General features: G+C 33.8%; 1 protein-coding gene across 3 annotated transcripts; it reads right to left on the bottom strand.

Moving 5' to 3' along the window:
* Positions 1 to 1400: 1400 nt before the first annotated feature.
* Positions 1401 to 16550, bottom strand: LOC132726110 (beta-1,4-mannosyltransferase egh-like). Of its 3 annotated transcripts, none has more exons than XM_060711379.1 (3): positions 16325 to 16550; positions 9319 to 9611; positions 1401 to 2594 (listed from the first exon to the last, which is right to left on the bottom strand). In XM_060711379.1, exons 2-3 carry the CDS (start codon positions 9596 to 9598, stop codon positions 1402 to 1404), a joined length of 1473 nt encoding a protein of 490 aa, XP_060567362.1. In that variant the 5' UTR covers positions 9599 to 9611; positions 16325 to 16550; the 3' UTR covers position 1401. The 3 variants fall into 3 exon arrangements, with proteins under 3 accessions (XP_060567362.1, XP_060567363.1, XP_060567364.1); XM_060711380.1 differs by lacking the exon at positions 16325 to 16550 and adding an exon at positions 15974 to 16148; XM_060711381.1 differs by lacking the exon at positions 16325 to 16550 and adding an exon at positions 15978 to 16148.
* Positions 16551 to 22181: the final 5631 nt, after the last annotated feature.

Below are 22181 nucleotides of genomic sequence, written 5' to 3'. Positions count from 1 at the left end.
AGGTTATGCTGTATTTTTGTTCACACCCTTTGAAATACTGATCAGTCTTTTCACTTCACTCTTAAATATTATAAAACAATGTACGTTTTCTAACGATATCTATTTGTTTTGAACATACAAATTCAGTTTCGAGATAAGCATATGAATTTATATTGATACTAGTATGTCAAGAAAACTGAGAGAACGATTTATAGTACTGTCCAGAGCATCCAAAATAATCATATTTATTTTTAAATAATTATTAAACACCAAGCTGAACAAGAGGCGAAAAGTGTTATCATGTTTTGAATACATACAATATAAAGTCTGTAAATATCTGAAACAATGCCTTGTGGAGTTTCAAACTGGCCCGACTTTTATTTTTACACAATCACATCATCTCGGTCCTTTCCGTCAAACTTTGGATAATTGTTAATAGCCAGATGTTCCAAATATTACATCGTCATACGCTCTAAAAGGCAATATGTCTTGTTGTATATCAAACTATCTAGAATATCAAAAGGCCATAAATATGAGAAAATAACTTTTATCACTAGTTTGTCACAATGCTAAAGGAACATTCACACACAGTCTAAATTAATTATATGCTTTTTATGGTGGCCTTAAAAAATAACCACACATTATAAAAACCCATTCAATTTATTAATTCCTTCGAAAGAACTGGGTAATTTCTTCAAACTTTACTGTTGTTGCTGTTGTTGTGATGTGAATCATGACTCCACTTCAAAACGCTTTCTTATATTTTTTTCAAGTTTCAATATCATTAGCTAACTACTTTTTCCAGAATCTTTTTTAATTGTAAAAAAAGACACATATGAAAAAGCGAATAAACGCTTTTAACTCAACAGGCTACAATAGCACAAAATGCGATTTTCAAGAGTATACATGTCACTGTATTTCTTTACTGTCTTTTGCATATTAGGTACTCCAGTTAATCTATGTAAGTACATTATTTCTTATTTTTAGGCTTTCAGACGGGAGTGAAGTTTCTTTAATAATTATTTTTCAAATATTTTTCTAAGACTCATTTTCCATTTAATCACAAACTAATGGCATGGTGACACAGCTATATTGTATCGTATATAGTTTACATACATTTATTAAAAGTCCGTTGACCAGTGACTATAAGTCCTGCAATTCGGCAACGTATATACTTGTCCTTCAACGTTACGTTGTATGTGTATATAGATATGAACAGTTCATTCAACTCTAATAATATGAAAGAAAAATACTGTAACTTGCATTTAATCTTTTCGTCATTTCAAAAAGTATTCCCGAAATATATATATTTTATGACACATTCAAATGGGAGATTCTTGCCACATCCCTATTCTTTCTTTTTCTACAGACTCGGCTCGCTGCCTGTAATAAATTAAGTTATTCAATTTACAAATAGAAAGTTTACACGTCTTCAAAAGTATTTTCTGGTTCACTTTTCTGACTAAGTTGGTTGGTTTCCTTTTTGACAATATGAAACCCAACCGAATTTCTAGTGTAAAACCCGTATACCGATGCCACAGCGTCCATGCACGCCGCCAGTGGTATAATTGGAATTGTAGCAAATATCAACAAAATTTTCCTGATAAGTCCATATCGTCGTAAACTGAATGATTTAATAGATCCAAAAACAAATAAAAATACGATAAGTCCACCCATACTTCCGGCAATTACATTCAACACAAGCGGAAGTGGAATTGGGAAGGCAAAGGATGCTGGGAAGTTCAAAATGTTCAGAACTAGCAGGAACCAGCCTAAGTCTGTTGGAATCATGCCAATTTTGCATTTAAATGGAATTTCTTCGCTGAGAAGGGTATACATATGTCCAATAAACCATCGTTTTCTTTGTTTTACATAATCTCCGAGTGTAAATGGACTCTTTTCCCACATTTCACCCTCAACGAAGTTAAACTTGTAACCTTTACTCCACGCAACTAATGCAAACATCACGTCTTCAGCAACACTCCCTTTGGGGCCAAAATCGAAACCTATGTCTTTTTCTACTGCCTCTCTAGCGATGATGTAAGAGCCTTTAAACCCCATTAATGGACACCCGAGTTTCTTGAAACTAAACCTCATCATGCCCAGATCTACGGAGACACGAACGCTGTCCGCAAGAGTCGTCCACCAATTTACGATTTCTTCATTAGCGTATGAAATTACACCCTGTCCCACATCTCCGTGTTTCTGGCTCGCAAAGTTAGCAAGTCCAATTGTTGATGACTCTGTTAGCAATGTTTCTTCGTCAAGATGGACGACCCAATCATCGTTTGACAGAATATTAACAGACGGCTCGCAGCAGTACTGCAGAGCGCGTGCTTTGAATAGTGAGTTATTTTTAGTAACATACTCGTTAGGAACCACAAGTTCCCTAACCAAAGCGGATTTTGGTAGATTCAAAGCATTGTCTGTCACAACTTCAAACTTAAAATTATCAAGGCCGACTTTGTAGCATGTTTCGATATTTCTTTCGACATTTCGCTTCACTAGATCCGGATACAGTCCACGGGTCACGACCCGGAAACACATGAATGGGATTTTGGCCTTGACCGATTGCATTGTCGGTGCTGGTGGAAACGTGTTCATGGTAACAATACCTGGAAAGATCAAAATAACGATTAGATTTTCTTGAACATATTTTTTTATATTTAGTTTAAAATGACATTTTGCTCATTTTTTCGTCGTCAAGTTGGGTTGGATAAGTAAGATATTTCAAAAAAATTATATGCTTTTTATATTAGTGATTTTGACCAATAATTTGTATGAAAAATGATTATGATGCAATATAAAAACTACATAAATTATAGAATAACTGCCTAACTCTTTTTTTCTAAATTGAAAGTAACCGATATTCCCAATGATATTTATATAAATTTCCATTGGTCATATGCTAATAAAAAAATATTTTATTTACAGAACAAAAATGTAAAACACAAATTGAGCACAATGATGGCAAAATGTCAAGTTATTTTTATTCTTCACTGTTCATTTATACTTAGTTGGGCATATAATGTCATTTTAAAGGTAATTCATAATCGTTTTTATGAATATTCTTCAATATTCCACGTCTTTTGGGACTGAGATAACATATAATAACACTATTTGTAACTTGGAAAAAAACACAAACAAACAATGAAACGACAATTCAGTTTCCTTTTTGAGTTATCATTCAATAAAATATTTGGTGTCCAGGCTTTGAAATTTGGTGAATGAACGTTATAGAGATCAAATTGAGGTGAGTGCAAATTTTCACTTTTCGAAGAGAGTTTTGATGCCTTATTGTTAAGGTCTAGATTTTTTTGTATTTTCCCCCCGAAATTTCAATGATTTTGTCTTTTATTATTTTTATCAAACATTTAATCAATTTGCGTACTTTTTTTATCTTTTAAAATTTCATTTTTTTTCTTCTTATTTTAGATTTTTTTTTGGTTCTTGCTTCATACATACATCTGTGTATTGACTATTTAATACTCCGTTGCTGGGGGTTACCTTTGTACTTAAGAGGCCCTATATAGATATTTGTGTGTATCATAACATGTAATAACCATGTAAAGTCAACACCAGTAAAGTGCATCTTCAAACAAACCACAAACACTTGAAACTTACAAAGACAAGAGTGTATGCACAATACAAGTTATCCCACTATCATTTTAGATCTAGATTACGCAGACGTTTCTACAGAAAATAAGGGAAGCAACTGGTGTTTTTTAATGCGATTTCTCAAGTCTGCTTTAGATTTTAAAAAATGAATTGACCTAAGCTACGTTGTAAACAAACAAAAAATATCCAGTGGTAAATCGGTTTAAATGATTATCCTCTGATTATTTTACGTCAAGACATTTTTGCCAAAATGTTATTGTAAATTCGAAATTGTACTTTTGTCAACGAGAAACCTAAATATTTCATTCAGGATTTAATGGCCCATTGCGCCTCACAAAATGCTATCATTTTTTATTTCTCAATGACTTTTCATTTTTTGGTATCTTGTTACAGTTTCCAAAACATACTCATTTGCTATATAAATGAACTATCTATTGTGTCTTTCGTTCTGTTGGAGATTTGGTATAATTACAGGGAATAAGTACTTTGTATAGAAGTCAAAATACTATACTTTGTTAAAAACATTTTACTACCTTTACGACACATTACTGCATGTTCAGCTCAACGTTGTTCAGTTTTAAAACATCTAACATGCAAGTAATCCATTATTTAGACGTTATTAAACTGTTGTTTAACATTTTTCTAAAGACTGTTTTATAAAATATGGATATTTGAAGCTTGCTGTGCCTTTAATGGAAGCGAACTGAACGGTGGAGCATAGATGGCCTTTAACGTATTGCCTTTAGTAAAAGAAAATACGGAGAACCCCGAGTGCCTCCCAGGGTTCGAACCGGAAGTCTGTGGACACCCAAAATCCGTGCAACTGATCCAATAAGATACTAATAGTCAGGTAAAGGTTTGTTTAAAGTAGTTCACAATTCACAATTACGTATGACAGTCCGTTCTTAACACTAATGTAGGTCAATCGGACTTCATGGCTATCCCACTTCAGAACTACAGTCCACTATAGTATGATGACTTTTCAGCAGGGTTCGGGTGCTAACTATTGTTAAGCAGTAGACGTAACACTGAGAGACCGTATACATGGCGAGGGTTCAATAAATTAAAACTATTGACATTGTAAGTTTTCGTGATGTCTAGGCGAACATCTGTGACCAAAGTAAGCGCCCGAAATGTAAACAAAGTAGAATTTTGACTTCCATATAAAATACTCATTCACTATGATTATACCCACTGCCAACAGACCAAAAGATGTAAGTGATATAGTTCATCTATGTGGCAAATGTTTTGGAAACTGTGACAAGATAAAAAAAGATATTTGAGAAATGAAAATGTGGCATGCTTTAATATTTTCCTTTGTTGTGGAACAGATAAAGGGATTTATTTTACTTTTTCAAAGAACCCTAAAGCTATTGGCGGTTTTCGAACAAAAAGCGGCGAATGGCTAATGGTGCAAGTCAGCGACTTTAAACACTCGGTCAGAGGCCCCTGTAGAACATTACATTTGATACACAGTGTACTTTGTCGTATCCAATGAACAGCAATGAACTTTCAACTTAAGGTTGAGAATAACTAGGCCATTTTGAGTGTTGTTTGTTTATTTATCTGGATTTTACGCAAATTTTACCCCACTTTAGGTCATATCTCGGCAGTCAGTCCACTTAACCACATTTGAGCCGCGTCACGGCAAAACCAACATAATGGGTTTGCGACCAGCATGGATCCAGACCAGCCTGCGCATCCGCGCAGTCTGATCAGGATCCATGCTGTTCGCTATCAGTTTCTCTACTTGTAATAGAGTTGGTAAGCGAACAACATGGATCCTGATCAGACTGCGCGGATGCGCAGGCTGGTCTGGATCCATGCTGGTCGCAAACGCACTATGTTGGTTTTGTCATGACACGGCTCATTTATGTGATAACTAACACCAGTAGCGACCAATTTAACCGCAATTGACCCGTCGCATAATTTAGGTTAGAAACAAAAGATCATTTAAGGCTCAATATCGCAGACCAGTTGTCACAAAAATAATGCCTCGCCCGAAGATCTAACCAGCGACCTCTGGATTCCAATTCCATGCTTGAATCCTAACCCTATTGATTGACTTAAGCCGGACCTCTTAAGTAAAATTAGTTATTAAAATAATAAAGTTACAGCAATAACACGTATAATATCATTTTTTATTTTTCCAACGTTTCGGCAAATGTATGCCTTTTTCAAGGTAAATAAATCATAATAATATCAACGGACGTGACGTCGTAATTTTACAATTAACGTCACGCCCACTTTAGCGGAAAAACGAACAAATACGAACAATTCCAATTCATGATAAAAGAGATAAGTGCACCAAACAAAGCATCAAAATATAAAAACGACACAATAGATATCGGATTAATAAATACGAATATTTCCTATAGGGTTTAATTATAAACAAGAGCTGTCCGTAAGACAGCGCGCTCGACTTTTTTATTGCTTGCCAATAAAAAAAGTTTTTGCAGTAAAAGGCAATACAAGAATCTCTGTATTTTTAAAGTGAACTAGTTGTTTGATACCCTTGAATATTACAGCAATGTTTATATGACATAATTTATGGTAAAGTGAACAAGTGGATAGGAATGAATTTTTTTAGATTTTTTAAGTTTTTTAGTGCTTGCCTATAATACAAAACATTGACAGTTAAGGGCCATAATTCAAATAAAATCTTTGACAGAATTACCTTCTCCTGGACATGTTTGGGAATCATGATTGTAAACAAGTATTCCAACTTTCAAATTAATATCTCAAACAGTTCAGTCAAAAAGTGGACTGGTACTAAAAACTTAACCAAGATTCTAAGTCGATAAAAGGCCTTAATTTTTAAAACAAATCCTTGACAGAGTTACCTTCTCTTGCGTACAGATGGGGGTAATGATGTGAAATAGCATTAAAAGTTTCAAAGCAATATCTCAAAGGGTTAAGGCAATAAGTGGATTTTACCCATATTCAATGTATTTTCTAAGTCAAAAAGGGGCATAATTCTGTCAAAAACCTTGACAGAGTTATGTCCTCTTGTCTGTTGATGAAGGTCGTGATGGTAAACAAGTATGGTCAGTTTCAAAGCAATACCTCCAATGGTTTTGAAATAAAGTGAGGTGGTACAAAAAACTTAACCAAGCTCAATACACTTTCTAAGTCAAAAAAGGGCCATAATTCTGTCAAAAACCTTGACAGAGTTATGTACTCTTGTCTGTAGATGGAGGTTATGATGGTGAACAAGTATGGTAAGTTTCAAAGCCATACTTGTAATACTTCTGAAATAAAGTGGGGTGGTACGAAAAACTTAACCAAGGTGTGACGCCAACGCCGACGCCGACGCCGGGGCGAGTAGGATAGCTCCCCTTTTCATAGAAAAGTCGAGCTAAAAATGATAATAGGAAAAAACGAATATCTATGTGGCGTAATTATAGCATTTGTAGCGTGGATTGATATTTTATGAATTATTTAATTGAGTATAACAACTTTGTGTTCATTCCTTCTGGAAAATGAGTTTTTAGCTTATGAATCCAAAATGTTTCTTTGCACAAACGATCTAAAGTATTGTAAACAACATCTATGGGCATAAATGAAAAGTCGGTAAAATTATGATCGTCCTTATTAAAATGATTTGCAACATTAGTGGAGAATGCAGGATCTACAAAATTGCATATATCAAATTTATGGCTATTCATTCGTTTAGACACAGGTTGTTTGGTTTGACCAACATACTGCATGCTACATTTTTTACATGTTATCAAATATATACAATTCTTGGTTTGACAGTTAGTATGTTGACGTAAGTCAAATATCTCTCCTGTATTCGAACTGTAAAATGACGTACCACTATTAATACGAACACAATGAGAACAGCGTTTTCTACAACAACCTCCAGAATGTGATGTAAAGTCACTGTCAGTATCAAATCTAGATCTAACTAAAAAGTCTTGTAAGTTTCTTGGACGTTTAAAGGCAATTATGGGTGTGTAGTTATTGTGAATATTTTTAACACCTTCGTTTTTTGACAGATTTAGTAGGTCCCAATATTTATGAATAGTATTTCCAATATTAGGTAAGGACGGATTATATGTCACAATAAATGGAAGAACGTTTTTCTTTTCTTTATCTTGTGGCCGTAAGGCATCCTCTTGTGACATCTGTGACACGTGAAGAAACGCTGAATCTATAACCGTCTCAGGGAAATTTCTACTTATGAAGAATTCTCGTAGTTTGCTCAGTGAAGTAGAGAACACGTCGTCGTCGGATATAATTCTCCTGTAACGCTTAGCCTGACTGTGGGGTATTCCGTCTTTACACCGTTTTGGATGACAGGATGTATAATCAAGATATTGGTGGTTGTTAGTTTCCTTTACATAAACATTAGTTTGAAGTTCGTACGATTTTCCTTTTGATACTTGAACATCAAGAAACGAAACAGATTGTTGAGATATGGTGTGGGTGAATTTAATGCTTGGGTGAACATTGTTGATTTTGTCAATAAATGTGTTAAGTTCTTCAAGAGAATGATCCCAAAGCATAAAAATATCGTCTAGAAAACGAAGCCACAATGACGGTTTAAGCTGACTATCTTTCAAAAACTCCTCTTCGAATTTCCCCATAAAAAGTGCTGCGTACGCGGGGGCGACTGGGCTTCCCATAGCGGTACCCATTTTCTGAAGAAAATAGTCATCCCCGAACTTGAAGTAGTTATTTTCAAGAATAAGTTTCAAAAGTTTAACAATTTCATCTGACGAAAGTCTGCTGTTATTATTTCCTTGTCTTAAATAATACAAACACGCATCAGTTCCATCCGTATGTGGTATATTAGTATAAAGTGAAGAGACATCTAGTGTTACCAAATATGTGTTTTTGCTTTGTAGTTTAATATTACGTAATTTGTTGATGAAATCTGTGGTGTCTTTTACATATGATGGCAATCTAAGCATATGTGGTTTAAGTATAAAGTCGAGATACTTTGAAATATTTTCTGTCGGTGAGTTACATCCTGACACAATAGGTCTACCCGGATACTTTAATGGCAGTGTGAAGTCTGGAGATTTGTGTGTTTTAGGTAAGATATAAAAACACGGTGTACGTATGTTCGTTGGAAATACATCAAATTCATCTGAAATACAGTCGTTTGTTTCTTTAATCTTATCAATGCATTCCGATATGTTACATTTAATAATTTCTGTAGGATCTTCCGTACAATTTTCATAGTAGCTGTTGTTTTCGAGTTGACGTAAAACTTCCCGTCGGTAATCGTCAGTATTCATAATAACGATAGTGTTCGATTTGTCCGCTTTCTTTATAATTATACTTTTATCTTGTGACAGTTTACGTAGCGACTCCATTTCAGACTTGGTTATATTACTATAACGTTTGTGTTTATTAATGATACTGGATTGCAATATTTCTTCCGTAATAGCATTAATGTAAAAGTCCAAGTAAACATCTCTTCCAGCGGTGGGGGTGAATGACGATTCTTTTTTATTGAAAAATGGGTGTTGGGAATCTTTTTCACTATCACTTTGAGAATTAGTTTCACAAGGTTCATTTAATTTTTTTTTTTTTTTTTTTTTTTTGTAAAATTAGTTACAATTTTCCAAATTTTCTTAAGTTATTTTGTTCAAGCAACAGGCATATATTAATCCACATTAGAATAATTGTCATTTAATGAGTGTAAAACTCTTTGTTCTTGCCTATATTTCCCTTACATGTAATAAAATTTTAAAAAAAGGAACCTACCTAGAATATTTGTGAGTCCGAAAGGTATTGACAGATATGGAATAGATCTTAGTAAGTACAGCAAAAAGGTCAGAACGTATCCGTATGTCTCTACCGGATGTAGATGGCTCTGATCGTTGGTGGTTCCAAACACCAGATTGAGAGAATAAATGCAGAAACACAGAAGACACACGGTAAGCAGGTGCAGGAACGCTGAACTTATCGTCTGCAACCAACGTGACATATTCTCGCAAAAGTGAGAGCCCGTCCGAGATATCTTTAATTTAGCCGGCCGTAACATTATCGCTCAGAATCTGGAAGGAAAAACGGTTATTTTTTTAAATAAATATATATGTATATGGTATAATACATGTAACTAATTCATGAATAGGTTTTTATTTTTCAGATTTTTGCTGTGAAAAGTGCTGTAACAGAACAAAATATTTAGTCACATGTTACACTTGAATATAACTCCAATTGGCCCATGGGAAATTAACATTACAAAAATTGATGTGAAGAAATACATGCCTTAAGAAGAAACTGCCATTGTATACATGTATTTCCATGAATAACTGTGATAAAACCGTAATATAAGCCAAATATTCATCTAATGTATACTTTAAGAATTCAAAAATGGAAACGCAATACTTTAACAAGAGCTGTCCGTAAGACAGCGCGCTCGACTTTTTTATTGCTTGCCAATAAAAAAAGTTTTTGCAGTAAAAGGCAATACAAGAATCTCTGTAGTGCTTGCCTATAATACAAAACATTGACAGTTAAGGGCCATAATTCAAATAAAATCTTTGACAGAATTACCTTCTCCTGGACATGTTTGGGAATCATGATTGTAAACAAGTATTCCAACTTTCAAATTAATATCTCAAACAGTTCAGTCAAAAAGTGGACTGGTACTAAAAACTTAACCAAGATTCTAAGTCGATAAAAGGCCTTAATTTTTAAAACAAATCCTTGACAGAGTTACCTTCTCTTGCGTACAGATGGGGGTAATGATGTGAAATAGCATTAAAAGTTTCAAAGCAATATCTCAAAGGGTTAAGGCAATAAGTGGATTTTACCCATATTCAATGTATTTTCTAAGTCAAAAAGGGGCATAATTCTGTCAAAAACCTTGACAGAGTTATGTCCTCTTGTCTGTTGATGAAGGTCGTGATGGTAAACAAGTATGGTCAGTTTCAAAGCAATACCTCCAATGGTTTTGAAATAAAGTGAGGTGGTACAAAAAACTTAACCAAGCTCAATACACTTTCTAAGTCAAAAAAGGGCCATAATTCTGTCAAAAACCTTGACAGAGTTATGTACTCTTGTCTGTAGATGGAGGTTATGATGGTGAACAAGTATGGTAAGTTTCAAAGCCATACTTGTAATACTTCTGAAATAAAGTGGGGTGGTACGAAAAACTTAACCAAGGTGTGACGCCAACGCCGACGCCGGGGCGAGTAGGATAGCTCCCCTTTTCATAGAAAAGTCGAGCTAAAAACGAAGCTGTCTTTATTGACGTACAATTTGAGGTAATATCTGTAAAACAATTGCCTATCAATGTTTAAAGTTTTTGCTGAATGTCAATTGCCATTTAAAAAAACTGTCCTGTTTTACAAATATAGAACCAGGCCAATCTGCACTTAAAGCTGGTACAGTTTATTAAACTCTGTATTGTTGCTCTTAAAATTAGCTTTACATATTAAAGTCCTTTAAAACTCTTCAAAATGAGAAGCAGACCAGCTGGGCATGCGCAGTACAAAAATAAAAGGTAATGGATAAAATAATGACCTTATAGTATCTTTATCTTTTTTCTCTCAAGATCAATACCATCTGTTATCTATTAGTTTTAGTTTTGAGTACACAACAGAGAGCTTTAAGAATGTAAACATTTATTTCTTATCTTGATGACATGAGCAGGTATGGTGGGCATTTGGCGGCATTGTCAAGCAACAGCTAGATATGGTTGGCAACATTATCGTAGCAACAGGTATGGTGGGCGAGTGTAGGACAAAAGCCCCCCCCCCCCCCTCTAAAAATGACAAGGTGGACAAAAGCCCCCCACCCCTACCATGAAATTTACACATAGGACAAAAGCCCCCCATCAAAAATACAGATAGGACAAAAGCCCCCCATCTTTTTTCGAACGCACAGGTGCTCAAGTTCATCAAATTTCACACAAACTTCTTTTAAATAAAAATAAAAAGAATTTGTTTTAATGTTTATTTATAATGTATATATTGAAGTGATAACAAAGTATATGATAATAGATGAAATAATGCATGCATGCGATACTGAATTCATAACTTTTCATACACACAACAAGGGTCAGAAGAGTAGTAATGTTTAATCACTTTTGTAAAGGGATCATTTGTAGACATTATCAAGGATCAGGTGTGGTTGGCATATTGGCGACATTATCATGTATAACTTATTTTGGGCACATGACAACATTATAAAATATAATGTATAGTGAGCACTTGACGGCATTATCGAAGCATTATGTATGGTGGGCACTTTGCGACATTATTAAGGATCACTCATTTTGGGAACTATCATAACTAACCTTATCAAAAGTCATGTATGTTGGGCACTTGGTGACATTATCAAAGGTTTTTTTTCCTTTACTCATTGTCCTGAATCAGGTTTATCGCAGAATTTCCATAATACTGTAGATCCCTGATTCCCTCTAGATTTTTTCCCGTAAAACACTTGAACAAAGTCGATCAAATCCATATATACTAGTATGAAAAATCGGCAAATTTGATCGAAAATCTTTGGGTCATAGTGTATGATTAATTATTATCGACTTTAATAGTAGAGGTAACTAATACGACAAAGGTAACCAATACTGAGATGGCACCTACTATTTACCATAGTTTGTATATTTACTTCAATGCCCAAACACCACTTTTTTAACCCTTAAGTGATTTTATATCACTTTAAATTTAAATTTGGGCCCAAAGGCAATTTACAAAGCATTTGGATTTTAGAAATGTACAAAAAGAGTTTAAAAAACTGAATTTAAATCTTTAAAGCATTTTAGCAAATTTACATCTCTTAAAATTTTAAAAATCATTTTAGAAGATTAAAATATGTTTTTTTTTCTGTTGGGGCCAAGATGGGGATTCAATTCATACAGAACCCCCCCCTTTTTTAATTTTAAAAACAATTTTATAACTTGAACGTTGTGCCTATAACCCCGGGGACTTTGATTTTTCATTTTTTGGCAATTTCGGCCAAAAAAAAAAATGAAATAAAAACCCCTTTAACTCAACCCCAAATTTTTTTTTTTTTTTCATCAAAAAAAGAAACAAAAGAAGCGGCGACCTTTAATAAAAAAATTGCAGAAAACGGAAAAAGCTATATTTTTCCGGAAAGATAAAAAGCACTTCCGGTCAAAAAATATTGCGCAAAAAAATACGTGTTCGGTAATTTTTCACTTATGCAAAGCAGTGAAGTTATAACTCTAATACATCTTTAAAATTTCCTTTTTGTAACGTTACCCCAACATTTTGTAAATTTTATCCCGTGCAATTAGGTTTAATTTGAAAAAGAGCTGTCCATAAGACAGCGCGCTCAACTATTCAGTAAGAAAAGGGGCGTAACTCTGTAGAACGATAACTCAGAGTTATTGGACCTGTACCAATCATGTATCATTATCACAGAGAACAAGTGTGTGTGTGAGGTTTTAACCCATTCCCTTTTCCTTTGTTTTGGAGATACCAACTAACACGCAAAAACTTATTCTTCGAAAAGCCGAGGAATAAACAAAAGTTAAACATTGTATTGAAAAATTAATCCACGATTATGCATCGTGTTGAATTACCTGTTATAGGAGCATTTGAGTAACATATTAAAAGTACACAGTTATCCGATTAAAATTTAAGTACAAACATGCAAGCTTGTGATTAATTTATATGGACATGCACATTGTCGCATATGGAAGATATTTTAAATAGAGAGACACTGAAGTTTAAATACATTCAGCATGTAAATTGTTAAGCATGTTGGTTAATAAAGTAACGCCTTCGATTCTGGAATCTGTGAAATTGTTTGCCCATCTTTTGAATTTGGAACAGTCCATACAAAGTTAAAGCGATTTCAAAAACAAAAATAAACAAGGGTTGTCGGCGGTATGACAGCTTACTTAGTATTCGATATTTTTCAGTGCTTGATAGGATTTTTTTTAAGTTCAAAAGGGGTCAATATTCTGTTTAATCCATGCCAGAGTTATGGGCATTGGACAGTGACTTCTAAATAAACTCATAAATAGGTGTGTGAACTTTCAACCCATTCTCTTCCGTAGTTTTGGAGATGCCAACTTGCGAGCAAAAACTTACCCGAGCGTAACGACGTCTGATAGAGTACAATTTCTCTCCCAATCGCAACTTTTCGACCCTTTCCGTCAGTCTCCGGATAAGGAATATTATTATTAGTATGAATAATAGCCAAGAATGTTCCCTACTATTCGAATAGTCGAGCTAGAAATAGCTACCAGCCTGATATGACTGTACTGGCCTGTCTCTACACTGGCACTCTCGCTTCCAGCAGATCAAGGCTAAATTCAGTGTAGAATAGAATAGAACAGAACAGAATAGTATAGAATAGTATATAGAAAAGAATAGAATACAATAGAATAGAACAAAATAGAATATAATAGAATAGAATAGTATAGAATAGAATAGAATAGAACAGAACAGAACAGAACAGAATAGAGTAGAATAGAATAGAAATAAATTTTGGGTCATTTGTATTAACTATCGCTTATATATCAAATGAAATGTCACACATCTATAAAAAAAAATATCATATTTGACGAAAATCGCACTCTCGCGCAAACAAGAAAAACATTAATTATGTCATTGAAACAACCCGACGGTTATTCATGATCATTATGCGAACACTGGCGGAAAGGGCCGAAAAGATGCGACTGTATGAAACAAAATGTTATAATGATCAATACATCTTGTTTAACTAACGTATGAAATTTATAGCGATAATTATAAGCGGAAAATGAAGTGGTCGACAAAGTCGTGTATTTTTTTCTACAGATAAATCTCCTAAAAAATAGGTACGATCGTGATCGACATTTATTTTCGTATTCAACTAAAGTAGTAACTATCTTTCAGTCTTTGCAGAGATTTACGTATAGTTTCTGTGTTTATCTGTAAATAATTTACATGATTCACAGTACTATTTGTGAATAAATATTTGATAAGAGACATATCTAACCGAGCCCGTGATACATTTAAAACATGGTTAGTCAGAGTATACATAGACACTGTGACCAAAGTCTGCTTGTAATTTGCTTAGTGCTGACTTTCACTTAAAGTACACAAGTAGTGCAAATTTGAACAATTTCTATCAAACAATTTAAGAAGAGATTAAAGTTACTTTAAAGGATTTGGAATGTTATAAAAAGTCTTAATACGGCTTATCTCCTTAAATTGTGTCTGCTTTTTTTTCTTCTTTTTCTTTCACTAAGGGCTTTATCTTTTGGTAAAATGACAAAAGATAGCTAAAATAATATTTCAATTAAACGCATAAAATATTAGTTTGTATTAAGTATGTTGTCCTCGTTAAATATTTTCTGTTTACTAACCGGTTCGTGAAAGGTGTTTTTAACCCTTAAATGCACATTATGCCTCAGAAACGAATAAAGAAACGGTAAACAGTAGTTTTATAACGTTGAAATATTGGTTTAAGAGCATGTAAGATGTTTGTCATCTGAACAATGTAGCGCTGAATTTGTAATTATTTTGTAATTATTTGTCATAAAAGAAGCAAAATGTCAAGAAAGTAGTACTTTAACTTCCATACAAAATAATAAATCACTATAACTGTACAAACTGCCAAAAAGCAAATTGTTGTGTTTTTGCAATATGTATATATATGTTTGTATTGCCAAAGGCAGAAATCTGTCGAATTGCAAATAAAATTTTGACTTCTGACTGCCAAAAAGCAACAGAAGCAAAATTCGGGTAATTGGCAAATGAGTAACTTTTTTGAAAACTTAAAACAGGACATCATAATTTTAAAAAAATGAGAAATAAAAATAAAAGTATTCCTGGGGTATAATCATGGGCCTTTTATGTGCCTTTGTGATATATTTTTCGCTACTTATAACTAATGCAATTTAGTGTAGATGTGTAGGTACATGTATAAATCGGTTGTTAATAAATAAACTGAGTGCTACAAATAACGTCATATCTTTAATACAAGTTTATAATACATATTGAAGCTAATACCAGCTTACTGGTCAAATATCTGGCCTTTATGAAAAACAGGGACATGCTTTTGTTCTTATATTAAAACATTTTTATGACAGGAATGACATTTTTAAATTTAACAACAACAGACAACAAAAACAACACTTGGAAGGCACACTCTACCCATGGCAACTAATAAGGGTCTTTATACCAATTTATTCAGTGCCACACCCCAGATAATTTCAGAGCCAACATAATTAAACAGCTCGAAATTTGTTGAAACAGGAACTTTGCCTTCGGTGTGTTCTATGAAAGCCAGCGTTTTCTTTTGGGCCTTTTTGATATGGTCAAAATAACTTCTTTCGTACGACCGAAACGTTATCACATTGAAACTATGTACATGTTTTTTACCAAATAAGATGACATACAGTTCGGGCGGCTAAAAAGCAGCGTATGAGCGCACTTACGTACAAGAAAAGCACACAAATTTCTGAAAAAAATGTAGTTCCGCCTGTGTTTTTCACTGTTTTGCAACAAATCATTCCTTTCCAGCTCTTGTGTATTTATAAAACTGAATTTACAGTTATAGTTCAGCATTTTGTTGTCACAGAAATTATCACCATTTTGACCCATATAACGTCACTTTACACAAACGCGCCGTTATCTCTGAGTGAATAGCGACGGAAATATGTCTATAAATGTAAAGAGAAGAAGAAAAAACCATATTTCCGCATATATGGTCATTTTTTTTAAATATATTTTCATTATTTTTCAATTAAGTAAAATTAACTGTGTATAGAGAAAAAATAAAATCTCACCCCAAATGTCCTTATAATATTATATATCCAACTTGAGTTACACGCCTTGAAAAACTATCCACTTTTGAACTGTCCGGTACGGGAACCATTCACGAGATTAAATATTATCCCGTGTTTATCATGTCATGACAAATCGGGTACCTGTTAGCCATTTAGATTGTTTATCAGTGTTTGATCAATAAGCGTAATAACTTATTACGTAACAGTTACTACAAGTTTTTTTATTACTTGTCATTCCTTGTGATTAATCTCTAGGCAGATAATTCGGCTTCCATGTCATAAAATACTTGCTGATAACAGAGGCTTTTAAAATAATATTAACTCCGTGCTGATAAGTTAAAACTTTATGACCTAAGCTATGTAAATAGATTACAAAAAACACTATTTTTTGTATTTTGTCTTTCTTATTTATTTATTTATTTTATTTTTGCATATCACGTGGTCATTATTTTAAAAGAACATTTACAAAATACACAAACATGATAATGAATCTGATAAGAAGAAATACTTTTAAAGGTACAATCAAATAAGATACTAATATACCAATATTTAAAATAGTATATCTTAATGTGATGTCTTCTTTTTAAAACGTACCTCGTCAGAAAATAGCTTGAATAATAACAGTGGGAACATGTACATCTCACAAATGCATTGGTAAAAATGGCCCGCAAAAATAGATAATAATAAAAATAATGGTACTCATGTTCAATATCAACATAATTACAAAGTTGATAATATTTTTCTTTCCTTATATAACAAAGAGTAACAGACTGCGCGGTTACATATTAAGAGAGTTAAAGCACGTTAGTTTCGTGCATTGACACGCTTATAATCATACCGTCTAAATTTAACACCTTTTAGCCCCATTCTTTTCGTTCTGGATAAAAATCTACCTTTCATGTACCAATGATTACTCCTTTATTATAATTATTTTTAGGTTGGTTTTAAAGATATAATATAAAAACATTCGCTGTTTTGTAAAGCGCGTTTGTGACTAAGCCCTTAAAATAAATAAGCGGGCCGAGAGTTAAATTTTATTTTCTGTTGGAAAACCCACAATGTGATGTTTCAAACTAAGTATTTCAATAATTTAATATCGGAAAATTGCATAATTATAAAGTCATATTACTGGAAACAGCGTCTCGAGAGTACGGAAGAGTATACTGACCCCCCTTAAATATTTTATATGCCTGTTTAAAATACGACGATACATGATAACAACATAGTTCGTAATGTTTTTTTTTAAAGTTATATATATAGTTCATATTGATCTTTTCTGTTTTTTGGCTACTATACTGTTAAAGATACGTATTATAAACTTAAGCCTTTCTTAAGACCTTACTTTTATTTATAAGAAATATGTTTTTTCTTCTTTTCATTGAAATTCTACCTCAAGAAGCAGACGTTTTCTTCGAGTAAACGCTTTTATTTATTTGAAAACAGTATGTTTTCGAGGCATTATTTGTTTGACAGATATAGAGATGATATAATCATATATAATATATACATGTATATTCTTTACCTGAGTTTTTAGCTTAGATGATGCTTTATATGTTTCATAAAATAAGTTTACCGTTATGATAACACGCTTGCGGTACACGAGTATTATATAAAATATTATAATTTATCTGATATATATTATAATTATATAAATGGTATTGAAACTTTGAGTAACTTATACTATAAATATTTCTTACATCTTTTTCAATGATTATACATGTTTTTTTTATATCAAAACGAGAAAAGGGCCATTTAATATTATAATAATAGATGCGACTTATTATACCAAGAAAATCTAATTTAATTTATAAATTCATACATCTTTTTTCATGAGATTCATATGATAAAGGCTAAAGTGCACAACTACTGTATGTTCAGAATCTCTTAAATTTCCAAATATCATTGAAGAAACAATGCATATTTGTGATTTATGGTGTATAATAACAGATAAAACTCTACAAGATCTATTTTAGATATCATATAACTTGTCAATTTTTTAAAGATATGTATTATACAAAGGTTTTTTTTCTTGAAGGCATAAAAAATATATAAGGGGGGTCAGTATACTCTTCCGTACTATGCATAACGCGTTCGTTTCTAAATATAGAAGGTCGGGCTTTACTAATTTAAGTTTAGACATCGGACCGGTAGATTATAACCGGGGTCTACAAGACTTACATGTGTTTCTTTCTTATCCTTGTCTACATATGGAAACTTTATATTTCTTCCTTTTTATTTCTATAATATCTTAAATACTTTTCATCATATTTGGTAAATTTTACTATTTGTACATATTTTACTTAATCTTGCTACTTAACATTAAGCCGATTTTAGTCTTTGCGAGGTTGGGCGCAGGAAGCGATTAAAAAGTAATCCGAATGAAATTTTATGAGCGCATGCGCATTTTTTCCCCGCCAAAAAAATAGTCGAAACTTATAATCCATAATGCTATTTAGAGAAATACCGGTAGCGAATGTGGCCAGAATGGTCAATCGAAAAACCATATCGAGTATTTTTCATTGAAGTCTTTTTAATTAAACATCCAATTAGAAAATGACCTATTTATGGTGAAGCTTATGCAAACACATTTTAAAACCCCAGATCTACAAGGATTTTGCCACACTCAAATGAAAAAAGAATATAGCGCACATTATCGTATCTTATCGGCCCTTTCCGGCAAACTTCGGATTAGGACCTCGACGGTATTTCGGTCTAAAACGGGTCATAGAAATAAGTTTTTTTTTGTACCGGCCAGGTCTAAACTGTGCATATAATTTAATGCTGAGAGTTGATGACATAGTTTATTCCAATATATCGAGTAAAACACCGTTAGAAACTGTTGAGAAACTATACAAGGGTCGAATATCATTTCGAAATAATTTTTTTAACAAAAATAATTCAAAATTGTAGAACTTACCGTTAATGGTGTCCCATTAGGGAGTTAGCTATCAGCTCATTGAAACACTCTCGAATCCTTGTCTGGAACCAACCAGTTCTAAGCAATGAGTGTAAAGTTTCTTGCTCACGAATCAATGGCTTGCCCCTGATGGGGTTTGAACCAATGAGGCCAGCGATCATAATATTACTAGACCGACAGTTTGCCCATGAACGATGAAGTGGATGGACGGTGCTCTTGTAATTTCATATTGGCTTTATGGTAAATTACAAAAACCACTGAGCCACCACCAGGAATTATTTATGCGTTTCTTACTACCTCTTAATTACTACCCCCATTGAATATAAATATATTATATGGAAAGTATGCCAAAGGACAGGACGTGAAGTAATTAGCACACTTAGTTCAAGCGAGAAAAGAGGTAACAGACTTGACAAAATGGCCACCGAACTATTTTCTCAAGGTAATTAAGTTGGTTTGTGTGTTATTTTGAACTATGCATTAAGGAAATGTGTATGACACAATGTGGTTTAGGTTTCAGCTTCCTAGCTTCTGATATAACGAAGAAATTGAATATATAAACAGGTCATGTACATATGTTGAGTTTTCACAAGTGACAACATACATTTCGCCGCACAGTTCTTAACACATGTCACAACACTCAGAAAGCAGAGTTGTCCTGCAATGGGCTCGAGTATTGGCTAGACATGTTTTTGAGCATGCGCAATGTGCATATATTATTAACTAGCTAATCAGCTGATATTACTTCCAAAAAAAATTTCTATTAAAAAGACGCTGTTTAAAAGTTGATTTCAAGGACTAAAGCCATTGATACAACGCATAGATAGGTTTTTATTTTACATTGGCATAATTACGTGGTAACTTGTGGTAAATATTACAACAATTTAGGTGACCAACAGATGTAAACAAAATGGAAGATTGTTTACATACAGAAACATTCCTGTTTTTTGTCACTTTTTTCATTTATATTTAGTATCCTTATTCTAGCCACATAACATGTAGAACTAAAACTATTCATTTCCAAAATTTATTTGTGTCAGTGCCGTTACTTTAAATGAGCCGCGACATGACAAAACCAACGTAATGCGTTTGCGACCAGCATGGATCCAGTACATAATAGCGATTACCATCCAGTACAGCCTGCGCATCCGCGTAGTCTGATCAGGATCCATATGCTGTTCGATTACAGAACCTATAACAAGTAAAGAAACTGATAGCGAACAGCATGGATCCTGATCAGACTTCGCGGATGCGCAGGCTGACCTGGATCCATGCTGGTCGCAAACCCATTATGTTGGTTTTGTCGTGACGCGGCTCAAATGTGAGTTGAGATTTTCTGAATCACCTTCAGAAGTAGAAAATCTGTAACAAAATCACAACGTTTTCAGAAGTGTTTTGGTACGGAAGTGTCCTTTTAAAAATCCTAATAAGAATCTAAAATTCTGGAAACAAAGTGATCCCTCGGAAGCATTAATCACAACAAAATTACAAGAGAACTGCAGACTCGGTTTGATTGAGTCTGTACATGAGGAATAATGATTGAGTGCAACATCCCTCACGCCCCCTAGCACCGGCTTGAGCGGTACTCAATTCTCAACACTTAATATTGCTGGCATCAATGATCCCGAAGGACCAGAAAATAAAACAACACTGAAGTTGGTTTCAAGAAGTTTGTTTCTTTAAATTCGAAGTTATGAAAGCCTGTATAATAACGACGTTTTTCTTTTTATACGCCCGGAAAAATTTCGGCGTATGTCATGTACCTAGCCGTCTGTTCGTCCGTCTGACAATGTGCAGAGCGCAGATTTGACCTCTTTCATGTCGAGGTGATGGTCACACTTAGTAATTTTGTATCAATTTCAAAATTTCGTGTTCGCTCTGTATCTTTTGAAACGATTGAAAGAAATTTTTAGCAGAAATATTCAATATTATGAGACGGTGTGTAGAACATATGTTCAGGCTTCCCGAAATCAAAATTGGCCCCGCCCCGGGGAATACTTGATTTATATAGACTTATATAGGGATGCTTCGGTGTCCGATCTCTATCTCTTGAACCGATGAAAGGAAATTAAAACTACATGTACAGTATATAGTTGGCAGAAATGTTAACCATGTAATGAGACGATTTGCAGAACACAGGTTCGGGCTTCCCGAGTTCGAAATCGGCCCCGCTCCGGGGATTATTTGATTTTTATAGACTTATATAAGAAAACACATTTTAAGTTTCATTGTATGAAACTACAATGTCTAGATCTAAGATACTTAGCATATGTAGCATTGCCTTATTAACCTTTACAAAACTGATACGAATAATGCCCCTGGGTTCAATATTGCCCAGCCCCGGCGCTGCTCTTGTTTTTTTTGGTAAGGAGTGTGTAAATTATGAAGCAGTAAGTACAGGCACAACTTAAGATAAATCCAACTTGCTGGTTTAGGTTAACAGATGGACGAATGTTCTAACGATACAGTACTTATGCGGCTACTCCATTGTTCTCTCTATTGTTTGAAGGAAATAGCCACATAAAAATATAAGAATAAATGACATCAAAGAAAAAGTATACAGTAACCTATTGTTCCTGTAGCTACATAAGTATCCAAATGTAAGCTTGGACGGACTGACAGACGTACGGTTCAATTATGATTTGACCGGGGGAATAAAAACATTATTTTCTTTTTCATATTTGACATTGACGGTCAGGTTAATTCAAAGGTCAAGGTCAAATTTGAATTAATCATCATTGCAGTTTTGTCATAAGTGCTCTTATTATTATTATCACATCCATATATCAGTCGCGTCACAACAAAAGCAACATAGTGCGTTTGCGACCAACATGGATCCAGACCAGCCTGAGCATCCGCGCAGTCTGATCAGGATCCATGCTGTTCGCTATCAGTTTCTCTACTTGTAATAGAGTTGGTAAGCGAACAGCATAGATCCTG

The sequence above is a fragment of the Ruditapes philippinarum genome, unplaced genomic scaffold (assembly GCF_026571515.1).
Source record: "Ruditapes philippinarum isolate M1 unplaced genomic scaffold, ASM2657151v2 ctg7182_1_1_1_1, whole genome shotgun sequence".
Taxonomy (NCBI): Eukaryota; Metazoa; Mollusca; class Bivalvia; order Venerida; family Veneridae; genus Ruditapes; species Ruditapes philippinarum.
Note: the sequence above shows the minus strand (reverse complement) of the source record. Positions and strands in the feature narration are given on the sequence as shown.